We start from the raw sequence: 20,874 nt of genomic DNA, 5'->3' as shown, positions 1-20,874 counted from the left end.
GTGTGAGCGCTTTCGGCATTTTTTTTTTGGATCCCTTGTTCGTGTTGTCGACAATATTGGCAACGATAAAATAATCTTATGGTTGTCTGTCTCATAGTCGGCGGTGGTGGATCTCTCTTCCTCTTCTTTTCTTCAAATGTTGGCGATTGATGCTCGTTTAGCATCATTGATGCATTTTGGTGGAGTTTCTAGGTGCTCACTCTTGCGACAAATCTAAGGTTTGGTGCCCCTTGTGAGGCTAGAAGGTGGATCTTAGCTTCATCTTTTGCAGACGCTTCCGATGGACGAAGTTCAAGCGACGATAACAAAAGCATTCAGGTTTTTTGGATGTTGCGTGTAATTTCTAATTTTACAAGGGTGTTTTATGTAAGATTGGAGATGTAATGTGCTACTATTTCTTAATATAATTTCTCCTTTCGCACCAGAAAAACTAGAAGGTTGTTGTTGTTGCAGTATTGAACATTCTAGCTTGCTTTCTTTGTTGTTATAGTTGTGGTCTTTGTTGTCGCTGGCTCTCCAACATTGTCGTTGCTTATTGATCGTCTAGTCTAGAATTTTTTTTAAAAAAAAATACAATCGGCAGAAAAACTAGAAGGTTCACTTCATTCAATTTCAAATTTCAAAAACAGAGCAACTTCCCAAAACCATTTAAAAAAGTTCGAGACAGTACACTAGGATGGTCTAGCCTCAGCTGTAAGACTTCCTAGGATGCTCATTAGAAGCGCGTCTTTTGTATGCTTAAACTTTTTTTTAATTATTACAATGATACGGCAAATTCTTTATGTATTCGAGAAAAAAAAAACATTTTAAAAGTGTCTACCGGGCTGGTGCGGGAGCTGTGTTTTTTTGGCACATGGCCTCACATCCCTAATGTGTGGCCTGCGTAACTGTACATGCACGTAATATCTAGGGCCCCCAAAAGCAGACACATGCAGCCCAGAAGGTCCATCGTTTGCTAGCCCAAACTCCGTTCTTTTTTTGTTAAAGTATGAAATGTATAGAATAATGAATTGGTAGAACTTCTGTTTTGCATTCATCCAAGGGGCAAACATATATACAAGGTAAAATGGTCCAGTGAAAGAATGTCTTTTTTTCATTAAGTTCTTGAATCCGCCGCTATTATCATAATATCCCCTCCTTTTAAGGATAATTGGTGAATCGAGCATTCGCTATCCTTTTTCTTTTAGCTTTTTTTTATAATTTGAATGAAAGAAAAATAATGACATGAAAAGACAAGGCAGCTATTCTAACTTTCCGTGCCAAAGGACAAGCTGGCTATGTTAACTGTCTAAGACAGCTAGTAATGCCTACTCTAATCTTGACGAGATCATTCCTGAAGAGCTGTCTATTTGGAGGGGCTCACCCACTCGAGTCCCTACTTCCTTCAGCGTTGGGAGAGCCTATTTCATAAAGTTGCAATTTCTAGAGTTGTTTTAAGTCAAACTTTTAAAACTTTAACTAAATTTATAAAATAACGCTAAAATTTATAGTACCAAATTAATATCATTAGATTTATCATCGAATATATTTTCATAAGATTCTCATTTTATGTCATAGATATTGATGCTCTTTTCTATAAAGTTGATCAAAGTTAAACAAGTTTGACTGGCACAGATTCTAGGAGTTGAAGCTTTCAGAACAGAGGGAGTACTATTCAGTTTCTATTAGTGTCTCGTCATTAAAATTGAGACATAAAACCTTTCACTATAACTGATTGTAGCCATTACGAACAACATTTTGCTAGTATTCTCAAACACTAATAGGGTTGTTTTATTTGAGAAATCAAACAATCCTACACGAGATGGTACATCATAAGTCTATTCTTCAAATTTAACGAAATAAGAGCATCTTCAAAAGATTGGCTAAAACATTTTGTAAAGCTAAGGTCTTGTTTACTTCCACACCAAAACATAAAATTTTTTTCAAGATTCTCCGTCACATCGAATCTTTAGACGCATGCATAGAGTATTAAATATATAAGAAAATAAAAACTAATTGCACAATTTGTTCGAAATTTACGAGACGAATCTTTTGAACCCAGTTAGTCCATGGTTGGACAATAATTATCGCAAATAAACGAAAGTGCTACAGTGTCACGAAATTTTTCGCGTCAGAAACTAAACACGGCCTAAATATAGCTATTATTGACAAAAAAAAAACAACTCCAACAGATTATGTAAACGTCCCTCTAAATTTTGTCGCTGTCTATACCTGGAAATTCGGTAGCCAGATTTGGACGATGAGAGTCGCTAGCTATCCAACCTTTTCCCACACGGTGCATCATTCCCCGCACAAACGTGCATTGCCAGTGCTGCTCTGGACTCCAAAGATGGTTGTCCCATGTGGCAGATTTAAATAGCAAGAATGGACTTTTTTTTTTACAAAGGCTGTTGGATTAGTCTAGTTTTTTTGTGGGTGTTTTATTGTACAGAATAGATAAGTTTAGAGATATGGAAAATATTTTTAGCTAATCTTTTGAAGATGCTCAAACAAAACAAAACAAATGAGGAGCAAGTAAATGATAGACTACCTCATTATACTCGAACCAAACACCCTATATGTGTTCTTTCATGCACCACTTATTGCGTTCAATATTTCCAGTTTCCGTGACAACGCATGGGAGAGCAACTAGTTCAGGGGGCACGTTCGGCTGAATAAACAATTGCTTCAGGCTGTAGTATAGTACTCACTCATCTCAAATTATAGTCATTCAACTTTCCTAGAGAGTCAAAACATATTAAATTTAACCAAATTTATATAATAAAATAATAATATTTATGATATCAAATAAGTATCGTTATATTTTTTATTAATTATATTTTTAGTATTGCTTATTTGATATCATAAATCTTTATAATCCTTTCTATAATTTTAGTTAAATTTAACATGCTTTGACTCTAAGAAAGTTAGAATGACTTATAATTTACAATGCGAGTATAAAGAAAGTATTTCAATACCTTCGCAAAAACTAGCAGGCCATAAGGGCCTACAATTGACAGTTGTGAAGCAAGAAAATTCTAGGAGGCAAGGGAAACTAAAAAAACGATAGATCTCTGGAAGACAATTCATCTGTAACAAATTAATAAAACGGAAGTTTGCATTTACTAAGATGGTGAGTTCTGCCAAAGGAAACTGGAGGAGAACCTTCAGGAGGCTTGAGGATTTCCTCGTCATAGTTAACCGACATGAGACACAATCCATGTGGTGGCGCTGACAAGGCCACCTTCGCCAGTTCTTTGCGGTCCCTGACCGCAATGATCGCTGGAACGATATCAGGAGGCAGTGCTTCCTTTCCGACTTGAAGCAGCAAAGCAACCTGCATCATACAATACATCATACTCCATGGGTGTGGGTGTGAAAAAAAAAAGTTTTACAGCTTCTCGTAGAGATGATTTGTGTCAAACAGAAACGCTGAATGCACTAAATATTGCATTTGGTGCAAATAAACAATTTAACAGATGTGGAAGCCCTCAAACTTTTTTTTAAAAAAAAGATTGCACACATTTTTATTCTGCCATGTCGTCCAGTACTGTGATGTCCATTATACTCACTGGTGGAGTAACTAGAATTTGCTAAGTTCAGGCTATATTTGAATTGTTAGAGGCTTATGTCATGCGTTGTGAGGACCGCGTCTGAAGGAGGGCACGGCTGAGGAAGGCTGCATGTCCAGTCCACGCAAGGACCGTGTCTGATTAAAGGGCACGGCTGAGGTGCTGCATGGCTGATCCAGGCCTAAAAATAGGTGTGACCGCGTGTGATGGAGGGACGCAGCTGGGAGTGTTGCATGGCCAATCTAGGCGTTTCTTAGTTTAGAGGCTGAGAGCCTATTTATTTCCCTTAATAAGGATGATCAGAATCTCTCTTGCTCGGTCATCGGCAAGGCCCCTGGCCGGCCAACGCTCCTCCATGTTGTCCCAAGGGCTGATCCGGCGCAGCACTTCAGCGTTTTCCTTGCCAGTCCTGCTAGTCAAGAAGGCTGACGACACGTGGTGTTTTGCATCGACTACTGCGCCCTCAATGCCATCACCGTCAAGGACGTGTTTCCCATCCCGGTGGTCTACGAACTTCTCGACGAGCTGCACGGTGCCCATTTCTTCACCAAACTAGACCTCCGCTCCAACTGCCACCAGGTCCGCATGAACACCACCGATGTCGAACACATGACGGCCTCTACGAGTTCATGGTCATTCCATTCGGGTTGTGCAGCGCCTGGAAAGGTGGCCAGGGCGTTGCACTACCTGAACGGCATGACCAGGAACTTGTAGAGGTCGCTATCTTGGCCACATTGGCGGTGTTCATGCAGACCTGGTGGTGCCAGAGCGGAGGTCCAGCTTGGTGAAGAAACGGGCACCGCTCAGCTCTTCGAGAAGTTCGTTGACCACCTGGATGGGAAACGCGTCCTTGACAGTGATGGCATTGAGGGCGCGTTAGTCGATGCAGAAACGCCATGTGCCATTGGCCTTCTTGACCAGCAGGACCAGCGAGGAAAACACCGAAGGACTATGCTTTGTGGGAGGCGGGGTAGCGATAGGGGCGCACAGCCACCGGCGCTAACCCCGGAACCAGGTTGATGCAGTGGTCCCTAGAGCGTGGCAGCAGCATGCCGGTCGAGTCGGCAAGATGGTGGCGAACTCGTCGAGCAGGGTTGTCATAAGGTCGTCACCCTAGCAGGCCTGCTGGGCTGGGCTGGCTGGACTCGCGATAAGTGTTAGAGGTGTATGTCATGGGCCGCGGGGATGGCATCTGAAGGAGGGCGTGGGCGCGTGGCTGAGGAAGGTTGCATGGCCAGTCAACACAATGACAGCTTCTGACTGAAGGGCCTGGCTGAGGTGCTGCATGGCTGATCCAGGCCTAAAAATAGGTGTGACCATGTCTGATGGAGGGACGCGTCTAGGAGTGTTACATGGTCAATCTAGTCCTTAATTCTAGGAGTTTCTTTCCTAAGTTTAGAGGCCGAGAGCCTATTTGTTTCCCTGTAATAAGGATGATTAGAAAAAACAGGAATTAGAAGGAAACCTTCTCTCTTGTTTGGCCGCGGCCGCCCCCCACATCTCTCCCTCTCAACCCTAGCCACCACCATAACATGAATCCTTGTAGCTTCCTAGTAGAGCTTCAAAGTAATGGGGTGCCAATTTTCAAAACATGTTGACCATGTATGATAGCCAATTTTCATTCCTACAAAAGGCTAAAGGCTTATTGACCAACATTGAAGTAGATGGAGATATAACTAGTTTTCCACTTACATTATGACTACAATAATGCAGAAGTATGAAGGCGATTTCATAATTGATTTCAAATTTCAACTATTACGTGTAGGGAAAATAAAAATATAAACAAGTTTGCTATAAATGGGTTCAGTATTGTTTTTCCCATGCATCTAAGATAAATAAATGTGGGAGCACACATTATGATTTAGGACAATGGAGGACTCGCAAAAATGATAACAAGGTATAAATATGTAAACCGGAAAGAAGCTAAATTTGAAATAGCCATTTACACATGACGTTGAACTTACCATGTTCCTCACTTGTCTGTACAGAAAACCGGTGCCTTCAACCTCAAGCTGTAGGACAGCACCCTGTAGAGTATACAAACAAAAAAGAACATGTCAACCAACACCAAATGGAAGCCCACCAATATGAAAAGAACAGCACACTAAAAAACAGAAGTACCAAAAACATATTATTTTGGTTTGGAAATCAATTACCATTTCAGTAACATCAAAACGTGTTATCTTCTTTGTGGATCTGCGCTCACGATCATTATGTGCAGCATTAGCAAAGGATGTGAAGTCATGGGTTCCAACAAAATAATTTGCAGCCTCCTGCATGGCATGGGGATTAAGTTTATAAGCACTATGATAAGCATAGCGATTATGAAAGGGATCCATGATTGCTTCATTATAGATCTTGTAGCGATAGACTTTGCTCTTTGTGGATGTGCGAGCATGGAATTCAGGACGTGCTGCGCTAATTTCCCTGACTCGAATCTCTGGAGGAAGTAATCCATTCATTGCAGAATGAATACTATTGAGGCAACAGTAACTGAAGGGTGTAGTAAAATGTGCCACCTGAAAACAACAAATAGGATAAGTATAATCCCCCAGCATTTCATATAAAACATAACATTGACATTTAACAGTGCAGGATGCGCAAACCAGATGATAGATATCAATTTAAGCTTCAGTTTACAGTTATGTAGTATGTTTATTAAACCTGACCCCATGCATGAACACCTGTATCAGTCCTGCCTGCACCAACCAAGCACAGTTTCTTCCGATCCAGCTTAGTGATGCATATCAGTGCATCCTCTAGAAAGTATTGTATTGTTGGAATTGATGGTTGATACTGCCAACCTGAGATATAATGGTGAGAATCATGTTAGGTTGCAAAATTAGACTGTTCTCGTGAAACCTAAGGGATGTACATGTGAAATGAACTAAATAGTGGTTGATAGCTTGAGTATAAGGGGTGGCTATCAAGCTAACAGTTTTTGGACGAGCATTGCTCAAATTCAGAATATTCTGATTAGTGATCATCGATCATCTTACTTTTCATTCAGAAGTAATTTAGTTACCAGGTTAACACGCTGAGCCTAATCGAGCTGACGTGTAGTTGACATCCAGACCAAATTGGCAATTTTTCTTTTCGAGCAAAAACAAGTCAATCAGAGCAGGAAAAAGAGAATAATGTCCTACCTATTATTTCTCAACCGTTTAATTAATGCTTGTGCAGCACCTAATCGTATATTCACATCTAATTGTGATATCTGAAGATAAACCCAAATCAAATCCAAATATGAGGCCTGGACTAATTACTTAACTGGAATTCAATTTTACTCAGTTTGTGTATGTTGTAACCCAAATCCAACTATTAGGCCAATTTCAAAAAAAAAAATCCAACTATTACGCCTGGACTATTTTTTTTCTCGAGCAACGCAAGAGAACAGCGTGTCACATTAAGAAGAAAAAAATTACATCAGAGGGACAAGAGTCCACTCCTAATACAGGGGAGAAAGGCTCCCGGACACCACAAACACCAACAGTACAAGAATTACTGTGAACAAGGACTACATGACCAGGGCCAAGGAAACACACAGAAGCTCATAGCTATGTGATTAGCGACTGAAGGAGCAGTTCTTCAAGAGCAGAGGTTCCAGACATACACCATAAAAAACCTTCGATTGTCACTGCATGTAAAACCTCTTGGACATTAGGAGAAGCTCCTTCAAACACACATACATTGGCAACATTGCGATGCTTCCAGATTTCCCAAGCGACCAGGATAATCAAAGAATTCAGCCCCTTTCTCATCTTTTTATCAAACCCCTTGTTTGCTTTGCACCTAGTTAGAGAAATGGGTCACTCCTGGCTGAGGAGGAATAGCTAGAAGTCCCAATCTAATTAGAATAATTGTCCACACCTATTGCACAAACACACAACTAACAAGGGTGTGTTGAATAGTTTCTTCTGCCTGGTCGCGAAGAGGGCATGAAGCAGGATGGGGCAAACCCCCTTTGGCTAACCTGTCAGCTGTCCAAGCACCAGTTCTTAACTGCTAGCCATATGAAGAATTTTCATCTAAGAGGTGCCCATCATTTACAAATACGTCTCCAAAGCCTGGACTAATTACTTAACTGGAATTCAAAATTACTCAGTTTGTATATGTTGTAACATTTATTTATCTTCCTGCAATAAGATTAAACCACTCATTTGTGAAGGGAATAAACTCTATACCCAATATGTACTGAAAATTATTTGTGAATGTGATAACAGCTAAAACGTGGTAACTAGTACACTAAAGATGCAGTAGACTATTAGCAAGCTGCTGCAGCAGCCTGATAAATTTGAACAGTAAACAGTCATTTAAACCTTCTGCAGTGATGACTGATGAGCCCCTCCAAGAATCCCATTTTTGTCTCTGCTTTACTCTAATATATCCTAAAAGGATGGCCTCCTATATTGGGCAAGACCTCTTGAAGTCTTTGCCACCACAATTAATACCCCCAATCTTTAGAAAATAATTTTGATGCACAATTAAGAAGAGAATATTGTACCATGGCAAAATCAGTTATAAAGATTAGAGATTATAAAGATGACCTACTGTGCAATGTTGAAAGGTCCTTATTTGGTTTTGGTAATTGAGTGGCAACCTAGGTGGACTAATATGTGTTTGCGTGATACACACGAAATTAATCCATAGGTACACTAGTGTCAGCAACCTATGCGGCATAGTCACATAAAAAAAGTTCACCACCCTCGACCCGGGTTCGTCGACCCCGACCCGGGTTCACGGGTTCATTTTCAACCTGAAGTGTAAAAATCTCTCGCAAGTAGCATACCACGTACCATGAAGTGTAAAAATCTCTCGCAAGTAGCATACCACGTACCACGACCCCGTACCTCGACCCCATCGACCCAAAAAATGTATGACTATGCCTATGCCATGGAGGTGAAAATGGCTTGGATATGTTGCAATCCTCACCTATGTGTCAATGAAGGAGCTTATTGCATATGATGCATGGTATGGAGTCATGTGGCTAGGTGGGGAAGATCAAGGCAAGGCTTAGCGTCGATGGACCGGTTCCAAGTGTAAAGGGCAAGTTGGAGGCTTTGCAGCGACGCACCAGAGGTCCGGTTTTCGCTCTAAAAAATATTTTTTCCAGTGCCTGAGAGCCTCAACTGAGGTATGGTTTTGCGCTCACACATGTGTTTCAGGACTACAAACCGAAGCTCCGGCTTGAACTAGAGGTTCGGTTCTGAGCAACTCAGCCCCAACAGTCAGATCTGAAAGAGCCATTAGAGGAGCGTTGGAGTGCGCCTGGCCCACACCCTTGGGTGGCTGGCCGACTAGAGGATAAGGGGGGCTCCCTCCCCCCTCCTTCTTCCTTACCCCTTTGGCCCATTCTTTGCATTCGGGGATGAACAAGTGAGCTAAGGTTCCTCCTCTCCTCTCTCCTCCATTGCTATGTGCTAAATCTTGAGAAGAGATTGAGTGCCCTATGTGGGTGTGCATGAGAGATTGAAGATCCACCTCCCTCCCTCTTTCTCAAGCTTGGTGCTAATTTGAGTGAGGGATTCAGAGCCTAGTGTGCGTGCATTTGAGGATTGCATTTGGTGGCACTAGGAAATCTTTGTGATTTGAGATTTCTTGTTACTCTTGGTGATTGTCATCACCTAGACGGCTTGGTGGATTGTGGCCTCCGTTGTGAAGCCGCGTGGTGATTGTGCATGGCTTCGGAGAAGGATTTGTGAGGGGTGTTGTGCTCACCCCGCAGGAAACGCAAAGAGCAACTCTAGTTGATTGAGACATGAAGAGCATCAAGTGGTCCGGCCGTGTCAAGTGCTAAAGCTCATGGTGAGCATGACTTGAGGGTCACCACTAGCAAAAGGACCGGCGACAACCTTGAGCTTGTCTCAACGGGGATTAAGTGGTTGGCAAACCACCGAACCTCAGGATAAAATACATTGTGTCATCATCTTCCTGTTGGTTTGCAATCTCTATACACAAGCTTGTATTTATTCATTCTTATATTGTGCTTGTGTTGTTGCTCGTGTGTAGCTAATTTGCTTGTGTAGCAATATAGTAGCTCTCTTGGATAATTAGTTGGCTTGTGTAGCCTTGCTAGTTACATTGCTTAGTTTGTGTAGCTAAGTAATTGTTGAACTCTCTAATTTGGCTTGAGTAGCACTAGTTCACTTAGGCTTTGTGCGGTTTGCATACTAGTATGTGTTGGAGCTCCCCGGTTGTTTGAAGTACTAGTTGAATAGATTTGCGTGACCTTGCAAAATAGAATTGTTTAGGTGAGCTCTACCTAGCCCGGCACCTTAGTTGCTCTAATTAGAATCTTATTAAGGTGCTTGAGAACATAGATAGAGAGGTGTAGTATTTGCTAGACCGAATAGTTTTAATTCCACATTTGTTTCGGTTAGCCGGCACAAGGGACTATTCACCACCCCCTCTAGTCCAGCACGGTTCAGACGGCACATTGACCAAGTTTATGCAAAACATATTAACATGTACAGTAAATACACGATTAAATTGAGAAGTAAAAATAATTTGATGTTTTAAATGTTGGTGTATTTTTCTATAAACCTGGCTGAAAACTAGAGAAATTTAACTTACACAAAAGAACTAAAATAACCTCTGATTTGAGACGAAGGGTGTATTATGGTAAACCATTGTATCAATCTTAGATGTTATATCAGGAATCAAGTCAAACCTTTGAACTTTGTTCCATCGTAGGCGATGACCATCCTCCACTTGTGCACATTCTCCGGCAGCACCGTGTCACCTTCGTCCGCCTCTGGCACAGCAAGCGAGAGCTGGCCACCATCGGCGAGCTGCTGCTGCTGCTGCCCGTCCGAGGGAGAGAACAAGACACCATTTCACGTGAGATGAAAAAAGGAAGAAGGGACAGGAGGAGAAAGACAGAGGAAGAGGAGGAGGAGGAGGAGGAGGAGGAGGAGGAGGAGGAGGAGGAGGAGGAGGAGGAGGAGGAGGCGCAGGGCTTTACCGAGGAATTTCGGCCGCAGGCGGTGGCGGAGGAGCGGGCGCTGGGGACGGCGGAGGCGCGGATAGGGAGAGGAGCAGAGCGGAGGGGTGCTAGGCCCAACATATCCAGTTCTCAGTCAGAGCAGCGCCAGGAGCGGACTCAGCAATGTTCCGCGGAAATCCAACCGCTAGCGGCAGGCCTTCTAGACCAACCCTACACAGGCCATAGAAAGCGGAGGGGCGTGGAATGGACGGCGGCGCCGGGCGGCAACTCTAGGAGGGGGAAGCCGGCTGCCGCCTGCGACTGCGAGGGGCGGCGAGAACCGAGAAGAGACCGGGGCCGGGAGGGTGGCGCTGGAACAGGATTACATGAAGGAGTAGGGGATACGTTTGGGCCGAAGCCAGCGCCGGCCCGTCCAAATTTGACCGCTGGCGAGCGTCGTGTTTGGATTGAGTACCGCGATTGGGCCGCTCCGGTCCAGCGGTCGATTGGGCCTCCTGTCAACTACGTACCCCCTGTTCCAAAATAAATGCACATTTCACTTATTGAGAAGTTCCCTAAAAAAACTTATTGAGAAGTTTAATTGAATTTATCTAAAAATTATATTTTTTTAATTAAAACTGTGAGGCAACAAACCCCAGCAAGTATATAAAAACATATTAATATCTATGATGTATAATAAGAAAAGTTAGATTAAGCATGGAGTATATTTTTATAATACATTTATTTAGAGATACAAATATTGATATTATTTTCTACTCCCTCCATCCCAAATTATAAGGCATTCTAGGAATCTTGGAGAGTCAAAGCATTTTAAGTTTGATCAAATTTATATGATAAGTTATAACTATGTATCATTAGGTTCTTTATTAATTATATTTTCATAATATACCTATTTGATGTCACAAATCTTTATAATTTTTCTTATAATTTTGGTCAAACTTAAGATGCTTTGACTCTCTAAGATTCTTGGAGTGTCTTATAATTTGGGATGGAGGGAGTATATGTTTAGGTCTTCAACACGCGAGATGTATATTTATTTTGGGACAAGAGAGTACTTCATTTTCTTAAAAAAGTTATCTCATAGTAACTCATAATTCCTTAATTTATGCTAGAATAAAAGTAAAGTTATGAGTTGCATGACAACACCAATTCAAATAGTAGTACAATTTTTGTTTCATAGTCCAAAATTTAAGGTCATGAGATCATTGTCCCCCCCCCCTCTCTTTCCTCTTTGGATCAGCAAAAATCTTACATGACATTTATATAAGAGCGCTGACATGTAGCAATATATAGTTGCGTGAACAACCACATATGGTGCTTGCCCTCGATGGGCGTCGGGCTAATCAGAGCTTGCAAGGGGCGTGATAGGGGTAGGGAACGCCAAGCCCTCTCGAACGGCCACGTACACCAACTTGATTTAGGGCATGTTTGATCAACTATGCCTAATTAATAATTGAAGCTAAAAATTAGCTCAAATTAGTTAGGTTGACTAACAACTAGTTGTAGGTTTGACTAACAAACTATCCCACCTACAAGCACTTTCAAGAGTCTTTCTTAAACCTACTTTTTAAAAACATCATTTACACTAAAAAAAATGATCTATATATCTTTTCACCTTTCAGCCTCTCTTTATCTTGTGTACTCTAAAGATTCAATCTTACTCTCTATCTTTGGCTAGCCAGAAATTTAGAGTAGAGAATGATAATATTTGAATATCTAATTAAAAAAAGCTATCGAAGGGTATTTTTTTCACCAAAATATCTATTTCCATCAAGAAGGTAGGATATAGAGAGGCCATTGGAGTTTAGCCCCCTATTTGGATTGGGTTTTGACTAAGTTTTAGTTGGCTAATAATTATGTCTCAGAGCATTTCTAAAACTCTTCTTAAACTTGTTCTATAAATCATCATTTACAGAACCATTTTTTAGATAGAAAGCACTATCGGTATCTTTTCATCCTCCAGCAGTTTATCTATCTTCATCTTTTGGATAGCGAGAAATTAAATCCGAAACATAGGATGTCAAAATTGAAGATCTGATTACAGAAGCTATTTGATAGCATTATTCATATTAATAAGAAGGAATATAGACTCTTGGAATTGCTTTTATACTATCCAAACATGTCCTTAAAAGTACCGGAGATCCAACGAATATTAGAACTACTAGGCAACGTGGGAAAATACGGTGCCAGAGTTCAACCTGCAAAGAAGAAATGATTTGTCCGCACCGAGACCAATACGAACAACGTATTGGTATGGAATTCGGTGGTACACAATTGATCCCATGTATGATGCGTCCCTATAAGTACACCGCAAACTGCAGCCGGTGGCTGAGGTTTTGGTCGTCGCGCAGGCGCTGTGCATGCGCTCGTCGGCGGCGGCGCAGCCGCTCGTCGAGCCCGGCGCCGCCGCTGGCTACGGCTGGTGGCAGGCGCTTCTCGTCGCGCCCGTGCTCTACTCGGCGTGGGCGTCGCCGTTCGAGCTGGCCGTGGAGAGGGCGGCCACGTTGCCGCTCCTCGTCGCAGACATGGTCGCCGACGTGTTCTTTGCCGTCGACATCGCCGCCTCCATCTTCGTCGCGTGCCTTAAACCCCGCGGTTCGTCGTCCACTGCCAGTCTCTTCTACGACGACCGCAAGAAGGCCGACGTGAGGCACCTGCGCCTGCGCCCGTGGACGCTCGCGATGGACGTGGCCTCGACGATCCCGTTCCAGGCGATCTACCACCTGGCCGCCGCCGCCTGGGGCGCTGCCGCCGCGTGGTCGTCGCCGTTCCGTTTCCTGAGCCTCCTCCGTCTGTGGCGGCTGCGGCGCGTCAGCGAGCTCTTCGCGAAGCTGGAGAAGGACGTCCGCCTCAACTACTCCTGGACGCGGCTCGTCAAGCTCGTCGGCGTGACGCTCCTGGCGGTGCACGCCGCGGCGTGCGTCCACCTGTGGATGGCCTCGCACTACAGCGGGCCCAAGGAGCGCACGTGGCTCGGCCGCGGCTTCGAGACCCGCAGCGTCTGGGCCGGGTACACCCGCGCCGTGTACTGGTCCGTCGCCACGCTCACCACCGTCGGCTACGGCGACCTGCACCCCGCCAACCCCGGCGAGATGGCGTTCGCCGTCTTGTACGTGCTCTTCAACCTGGGCCTCGGCGCGTACATCGTCGGCAACACGACCAACCTCGCCGCGAGCGGCTCCACGGCCGCGCTCGCGCTGCGGGACACGCTGCGCGGCGTCTCCATGTTCGGGGCCGTGAACCGGCTGCCGGAGGCGCTGACGGAGCAGATGGCGGAGACCGTGCAGCTCAACTTCGACATGACGGAGCAGCTGCTACAGCACCAGCAGCTTCTGTCCGAGATGCCTAGGGCCGTGCGGTCGGGGATCGCGCAGCACCTGTTCCGGGACACCGTCGAGGGCGCCTACCTGTTCCGGGGCGTCTCCGAGGGCCTCGTCGCCGACCTCGTCGCCGACGCGACGGCGCAGTTCTTCCCGGCCAAGGCCGACATTGTCAAGCAGAACGAGACCCCGACGGAGTGCTACATCATCGTGTCCGGCTCCGTCGACGTCTTGACGATGACGACTGCTGCCGACGGGACGGAGACGGAGACAGTCGTATCAAGGGCATGTCGGTGCGGCATCGCCGGCGAGATCGGCGTGATGCTCAACATCCCACAGCCGTTCACCGTCCGGTGCAGGAGGCTCACGCAGGCCGTGCGCGTCAGCCAAGGCCACCTTCTGCGGGTAGTCCGGCCGCACACCGCCGACGCCGCCAGGGTGTTGTGCAACTTCGTTCAGCACCTTGGGTCTCCCGTGTGGAAAGTTGCAAGGGAAGAAGCGCCATTATTCAGGGAGATCGCAGATCAGATTGAGGCCGAGGCCGCCACCGCAGCGTCAATGTCGGGGCGGCGGACGAGCGAGATGTTCGAGCCGGAGGGACTGGAAGAGGCTGACGATGAGCTGAGAATGTCGCTGCGTAGAGAGGCCAAGCGGCGAGTGGTTATCCATCACAAGTCTGAAAATGCTGCAGGGAAGCTTTTATGCCTTCCTGGTTCCATGCGGGAGCTGAGGAGTGTTGCGGAGGCCAAGTTCAGGAAGGTGGTGACGACGGTGCTCACCGTCGACGGCGCCGAAGTTGAGGGCATCGACGTGCTAAGAGATGGAGATCACTTGGTCGTATGCTAGTCCTTTGCAAAATAAGAACGCACACGTATATACCTGTGTTGACACCCAAAAGTGTGCCAAACGAGGATTTGGGCCACATCGTCAATAAGTTCGTGGCATCAAAGAGGATCTTGGAAAATATTTGGTGCGACAAAAATCAAAGCATATAAGCAAGAGAGAGTACAAAATTGGGCTTGCTCTGTCTAAACCGGCTAGGCCAGTTTTCCTGTTAGTGTGGGTCAGTTAGAGAGCCAGCAGGCCCTGTGAAAAAAAAACCACTGTCAATTTCAAACCAATTTGTTTTCAAATTGGTTTTGAATCTATTTTTCGACATAGGAAACTTGAAAAATTGCATTCTAGACTTGTTTACTACTGGGATAAGACTACCTCTCTATATAAACAAGAGAATCACGACCAATTGAGAAATCCAACTTCTAATCATCAAAAAAGCACATCAATTACCCTTTTACCCTAACTCTCTCTACCTTACTTTTCGCCATGTCTCTTTGATGATTGGAAGTTGGATTTCTCGTTTTAGATGGCCTTGCTGACCCACTATTACTTTGGCCTGTTTTTTTTTTTTAAAAAAAAATTTCCTTCGTTTTCAGAAACGGTGCTTTATTAGAGTTTGGGTTGGGTAAAAAACTTACAAGATCTGAAGGAACATTAAGATAAAATATAGAGTTCCTAGTTCATGGCAAATTAAAAGCCCATTTTTTTTTTGAAAAAAAAAACTCGATCTATGGAAGGTATGATAGCCTCCGATATTGTGCTCAGGGCGTCCCAACAAGGCGATTTGAGCCACCTACACAGAGAGGAGCAGAGAGTGCCAATTTCTCTTCCCTTATTGCCATGTCAACCATGTTCCTTTTTTAAGGTAAACCTGTGCTTGAGGAGATATCTTTTTTTTCACCTCCATCCCATGGGGCTCCAACCTAGGTCGCAATGGTGCGACACGGTCAAGCGCTAGCCACTCGGTCTAGCGTCCGCTCGCTAAAAGCCCATTTCTATATCTTGTTCATCTAATAACTGGATAAAACTTCGCCACAACTCGTATAGTCGTATGCCTCCTGTGTTATTTACAGGAGAGCAGGCCGAAGCCGAAGCAGCAGCAAACTGAAAACTGGCAAGCGAAAGAAACCCAAAGGCAAAAATTAAGCCACACTACAGAGCAGCACTAGTACCGACACGCACGCACCGATCAATTGTGATCGCCCTACACGTCCATTCCTTCGACTGCCTCCGCCACGGCGACGAAGTCGTCCGTCTCCTTCTTCCTGGCGGCGCCGTCGGGCGCCACCGCCGCCGGCAGGTTGCTGGCCTTGTACTGGTGCCGCCTGGCGAAGACGATGAAGACGGCGAAGTTTGCGACCCCGAGCACGGCGAGCATCCAGTAGAAGAGGTCAAGCCTTCCGCGGTCGAGGTTGTTCCGGATCCACGCGCCGCCGGTGACGGCGTCGACGGCGAAGACGAGGAAGCTGCTGAGGAAGAAGCCCATGGAGAGCGTGACGAGGAACAGGCCGGTGCTCATGGACTTCATCCGCTCGGGCGCCTCCCGGATGAAGAACTCCAGCTGCCCCACGTACGCGAACGCCTCGCCGGCGCCGACGAGGAAGAACTGCGGGACGAGCCAGAAGGCGCTGATGGCGACGTGGCCGGGGCCATTGGACGCGTCGCGCCGCTTCTTCTCGACGAGCGCCGAGACGGCCATGGCGGCGACGGAGAGCGCGAGCCCCGTCCCGACCCGCTGCAGCGAGGTGAGCCCCTGCGGGCGGCCCGTGAGGCGCGCGGCGAGCGGCACCAGGAGGCGCTCGTTGAGGGAGGTGAAGAGCAGGATGGAGATGAAGAGGAACACGGAGAGGGAGCCCGCCGGGACGGCGAAGGAGGAGCCCGGGCGGAGGTGGCGGTCCATGCGCGTGGCCTGCTCCACCGAGAAGGTGGTCATCTGGGAGTAGACCGTCCAGAAGAGGATGCACGTGGACCAGATGGGCAGCAGCTTCACCACCATCTTCACCTCCTCCACCTCCGTCACCGTCGACGCCGGCGCGCTCGCCTGCTGCTGCTGCTTCCCCGCCGGCGCGGACAGGTCGGCCTCCACGATCGCCGCCTTGTCAAGGCACCTGCAACATGATGCGTTCACACGGTTAACAAATTAAGAAAAATCGATCAACGATGCTAGCAGCACGTACTGTTCTGTAATGTACACATTTTTCGTGAACTGGAAGTGGCGCGCGAGAACACACACGTACTAACGTACACGTACTCTACTACAGTACAGTACTGTACATGATAGCTACTCCTACGTTACTCTACGACAAGAGATGTTTGGCCGGTGCACGGATCCGACTACTCGGACTCCTGAGCTATACGTAGGAGTCTCATTGAGTGCAGCCGGGACGCCGTGTCCGTGTCCGTGTGTGCGTGACTCATCACACGCCCGTGCTGTCACCACCGGCTGACTCAGCAGAGAGAGAGACAGAGAGGCCGGCCGGCACCGGCACATCGACCAGTTTTCGGCCGAAACAGTGTACGGGCTGTGGCGGCACGTCTACCTGTCTAGATTCTTTTGCCATCGCGCATGCTCTATTTTTTTTCAAGTTCCGTTGTTTAATTAGGGCCTGGCCACTGAGTTCAATAATTGCCTCTTTTGCGTGTTGTTTGTTACCACCAACTGGCATGAAGGGTTACCCTCTGGGCTCTTGGTTACCCGTTTCGGCTTCTCCACCTCTGGTGTCCACAATTGAGCCGTGACACTGACACGAGGTTCGGACAAGTGGCATGTGATCGTACTAAAAATAGACCTGCCCAACTAGCTCCGTCATGCTCACGTCTATAATCACAATTCACAACAGTGTTTCTCTCACAATAAATCAGCGAATAGAGTTAGCATGATTTACTATTAGGCCTTGTTTAGTTCCAAAATTTTTTGCAAAACAGGTACTGTAGCATTTTCGTTTGTATTTGACAAATATTGTCCAATCATGCACTAACTAGGCTTAAAAGATTCGTCTCGTCAATTTCGACCAAACTGTGCAATTGGTTTTTATTTTCGTCTATATTTAATACTCCATATATACGTCTAAAGATTCGATGTGACGGGAAATGTGAAAAATTTTGCAAAATTTTCTAGGAAGTAAACAAGGCCTTAGCTAAGCGGACAGCCTACCTCCTCATCAGATCCTATTCCTATCGTGTCCAGCCGTCCACGACCTAGGGGGGAAGGGTCCATGCTAGTGCAACAACCATCACCATGGTCCATGGGAGTTTTCATGTGGCTGGGGCTTTACCCTTGAAACGCCGTGATGATGCAAAACAAACAAGGACGCAGCAACAGCATGCACGTTATCTCTGCAGCAGCGGTTACTACTATACACTACTCGATCGTACTGGTAGGACGTCATCGTGTTCAGTACTAGTAGTATGCATGATTGTCAGATGCCCACGATGCAGCAAGCAAAACAGGAACGCTTCCCAACCATAAGATTTCTTTGTTTATGAGCTATTTGCCTCGAGCTAATTAAGCTAAATATAGGAGTACTACGTTAGATTGCTCGCTGACGCTGAGCCTAACATACTACAAATCGCTTGCTCTGCTAGCTGCTAAGACAGAGACACCATCGCGAAACGAAGCGAACGAATGTGACAGCAAATTAAAAAGGAGAAAAGGGATGTACCTGAGCCTGTCCGTATGGGCGACCTTGGCGGCGGCGAACCCGTGGAGCTCGGCGGCGTCCGCCGGTAGCGTCAACCTCCTCTTCCTCCACGCGGTGGCGAGCACCCGGCCGATGACCGTGAGCGGGCTTCCCTGCGGGCGGCGGTACCGGTACCTGGGCGTGCCGGCGACGAGCACGGCGACGGCGAGCAGCATGGCGACGGCGGAGACGCCGTAGCCCCAGCACCTGCCCACGTTGTCCTGCACGTACACCAGCACGGTGACCGCGAACAGGGAGCCCAGGCTGACGCAGAAGTAGAAGCGGTTGAAGAAGAACACCATGGCGCGCTCCTCCCGCGGGTCCCCCGCGTCGAACTGGTCCGACCCGAACCCGGACACGTTCGCCTTGAGCCCGCCGGCGCCCGCCGCGACCGTGTACAGCGCCGCGTACAGCAGCGCCAGCTGCCCGCCGGTCGCCGGCACGCAGTCCTGGTGCGCGCGCGGCCCGCGGGCGTTCGCGCACGCCGGCGGCCGCATGCTCGGCACCGTCGTGTCCACCGTCAGCAAGCTCACGCCCTGTGTCGTCGATTGTGTCATCAGCATATATACTATAATTAATTCGAATAATATGTCGTGCAATGGCGACAACAACATGCATATATATATGTATATACGTACGGTGGCGGCGACGGTGGCGGAGATGGCGATGGTGAGGTAGCGGCCGAGCTTGGCGTCGGCGAGGAAGCCGCCGACGAGGGCGAGGAGGTTGAGCGTGCCCATGAAGTTGGTGACGACGTTGGCGGACTTGGAGTTGGAGAGGTGAAGCTCGCCGACGAGGTACGTGACCAGGTTCATGGAGATGCCCATGACGCACACGCGCTCCGCCAGCTCCGTGCCCAGGATCAGCCCGGCGCCCAGCCACCCTCCGGTCCTCGACTTGTCCACCGGGTTGCCTCGGAAGTCCACCGCCTCCTGCCCGTCGCCGCCGCCACCATGAACCCCGGCGGAAACCTACACACAACAAACGTTCAGGCCCGGTATATGTATGTATGTATGCATGCATATAATACGTCAGTCATCAGAGCTGAACAATAGTAACGTCCTTGAATCGAAACTAACTAATCATCACGACTCTTACCATTGCTGTAGCTGCAGCTAGCTAGCTGTGCCTAGTGCAGGGGGCTCTGCAGGCGAAAGGGGACTAGCTAGCTAGGGAGCGAGAGGAGCGTTTGTGCTGAGAGCTTGTCGAAGAGGGATGATGAGGCCGGGCGAGGATTTATAGGGCGGCCACATGAACAAATTGCATCTATATATCACACTGACTTGCAGCGTAGGTGAGGTGGCCAAAGTGAAGATGACGACTGTGCTGCTGCAGCTGCACTCAGCAGCCCGCGCGTTCGGCACTTCTTCGGCCCCCCCCCCGGGAAGCTGGAACAGACAAGTAGAGCGCCACACGATGACCTGGCGGGGGGTTCCGTGGTGGATGCGGATGTGGATGGTGTGGTGTGGCCCTGCCGAAATCTCCAGTACGTATGGATTTGGTGAAGGGGAATTTCCCACAAAAGATTGCACAAGCTGCAGTGGCGGATCATCCTCTGCGCATATGTTCGTCGTCTTTTGGGGAAGGAAGGGGGTGTGGTCTGGTTTTGGCCACCGCTTGCAGTATGCTTGTGAGCCACATGGATCCCGCTCCCGTAACGTCTAAATCTGGCCCCCATGTTACATGATTAGTATGCTATATCTCGACAAATAAAAGCATCTTTGGATCTATGTTGGCTGACTGGCTGAGTGAGTGAGTGAGTGAGTGAGTGAGTGTGCGTGCCTGTGAATCTGAAGTAAGTAGTGCTAATAAGATCATGCATGTGTCGCGCATGTCACTGCTAGTAGTACAACAAAGTATGTAGTAACGACGCCTGATTGATCGTTAACTGGTTTGATTTAGCCTATCGAAACGATCGATGTGCTATGACGCTTCATCTTTATCATTTTGCTAGCTGTTGCGTTGACGAGACATAAGCACGAGAGCTAGTCAGCTAGATGATAAGCTGGATGTGGAGGGCATTGCATCGCAGGTTAGCTCATGTATCTTGAATCCCATAACGCTGATGTTGTTGTTTCCCAATGGAGACATGTTGTGTTCTCATTCTCACCCCTTTGGCGCGCGCACCTCGATCTACCCGTACGTACGTCGGCATCACATTTGCCCACACGCGCATTTGCGGCGCACAAGATTCCGATGATTAGCTACGAGAACGAGTGCGAGGCGCGCGCCGCTCGCTCGTGGGGCCAAGGCAACGGCGACGGCGCACGCCGGGGCCGCCCGTCGCCCGACGCGTCCGCGTGCCGGCCGCCACGCAACCCGCCGCGCGCGCGCGTGCGCGGTGCGCCCCGCCGGCCGGCTGACCTCGTCCGATCCTCCCACTCGTGAAAGGCGGGGACGGCGGCGCAGCCGCCCAGCAGCCCCGGCCGGTCGCGTCCGAAGCTGCCGCCGTCGGCGAGGACGTGTCATTTCCCCGTTGGGTGGAGCTCCGGCCGTGTTGTCCTCCGCGACGTGGACGGCTCCGTCCGGCGAGAGCAAGA

The 20,874-nt window shown here is 47.6% G+C and overlaps 3 protein-coding genes across 5 annotated transcripts; 1 reads left to right on the top strand and 2 right to left on the bottom strand.

Annotated features, from left to right (window-relative positions):
• On the bottom strand, positions 2,936–10,846 carry LOC8070563 (tRNA pseudouridine synthase A 1). Of its 3 annotated transcripts, XM_021460612.1 has the most exons (7): positions 10,516–10,846; positions 10,222–10,354; positions 6,216–6,355; positions 5,924–6,070; positions 5,708–5,824; positions 5,516–5,578; positions 2,936–3,316 (listed from the first exon to the last, which is right to left on the bottom strand). In XM_021460612.1, exons 1-7 carry the CDS (start codon positions 10,615–10,617, stop codon positions 3,080–3,082), a joined length of 939 nt encoding a protein of 312 aa, XP_021316287.1. In that variant the 5' UTR covers positions 10,618–10,846; the 3' UTR covers positions 2,936–3,079. The 3 variants fall into 3 exon arrangements, with proteins under 3 accessions (XP_021316287.1, XP_021316286.1, XP_002452349.2); XM_021460611.1 differs by having other exon boundaries at positions 5,708–6,070; positions 10,516–10,845; XM_002452304.2 differs by having other exon boundaries at positions 2,959–3,316; positions 5,708–6,070; positions 10,222–10,351; positions 10,516–10,845.
• Positions 12,553–14,982, top strand: LOC8070562 (potassium channel KAT4). The gene has a single exon (XM_002454023.2). It carries the CDS (start codon positions 12,858–12,860, stop codon positions 14,661–14,663), a length of 1,806 nt encoding a protein of 601 aa, XP_002454068.1. The 5' UTR covers positions 12,553–12,857; the 3' UTR covers positions 14,664–14,982.
• LOC8070561 (protein NRT1/ PTR FAMILY 6.4) lies at positions 15,470–19,706 on the bottom strand. The gene is made up of 4 exons (XM_002452302.2): positions 19,433–19,706; positions 18,973–19,305; positions 18,317–18,870; positions 15,470–16,762 (listed from the first exon to the last, which is right to left on the bottom strand). The coding sequence occupies exons 1-4, from the start codon at positions 19,433–19,435 to the stop codon at positions 15,859–15,861; spliced, it is 1,794 nt and encodes a 597-aa protein (XP_002452347.1). The 5' UTR covers positions 19,436–19,706; the 3' UTR covers positions 15,470–15,858.

This window comes from Sorghum bicolor, chromosome 4 (genome assembly GCF_000003195.3).
Source record: "Sorghum bicolor cultivar BTx623 chromosome 4, Sorghum_bicolor_NCBIv3, whole genome shotgun sequence".
NCBI classification, from domain to species: domain Eukaryota; kingdom Viridiplantae; phylum Streptophyta; class Magnoliopsida; order Poales; family Poaceae; genus Sorghum; species Sorghum bicolor.
This window is presented reverse-complemented; position numbering and strand designations above follow the sequence as displayed.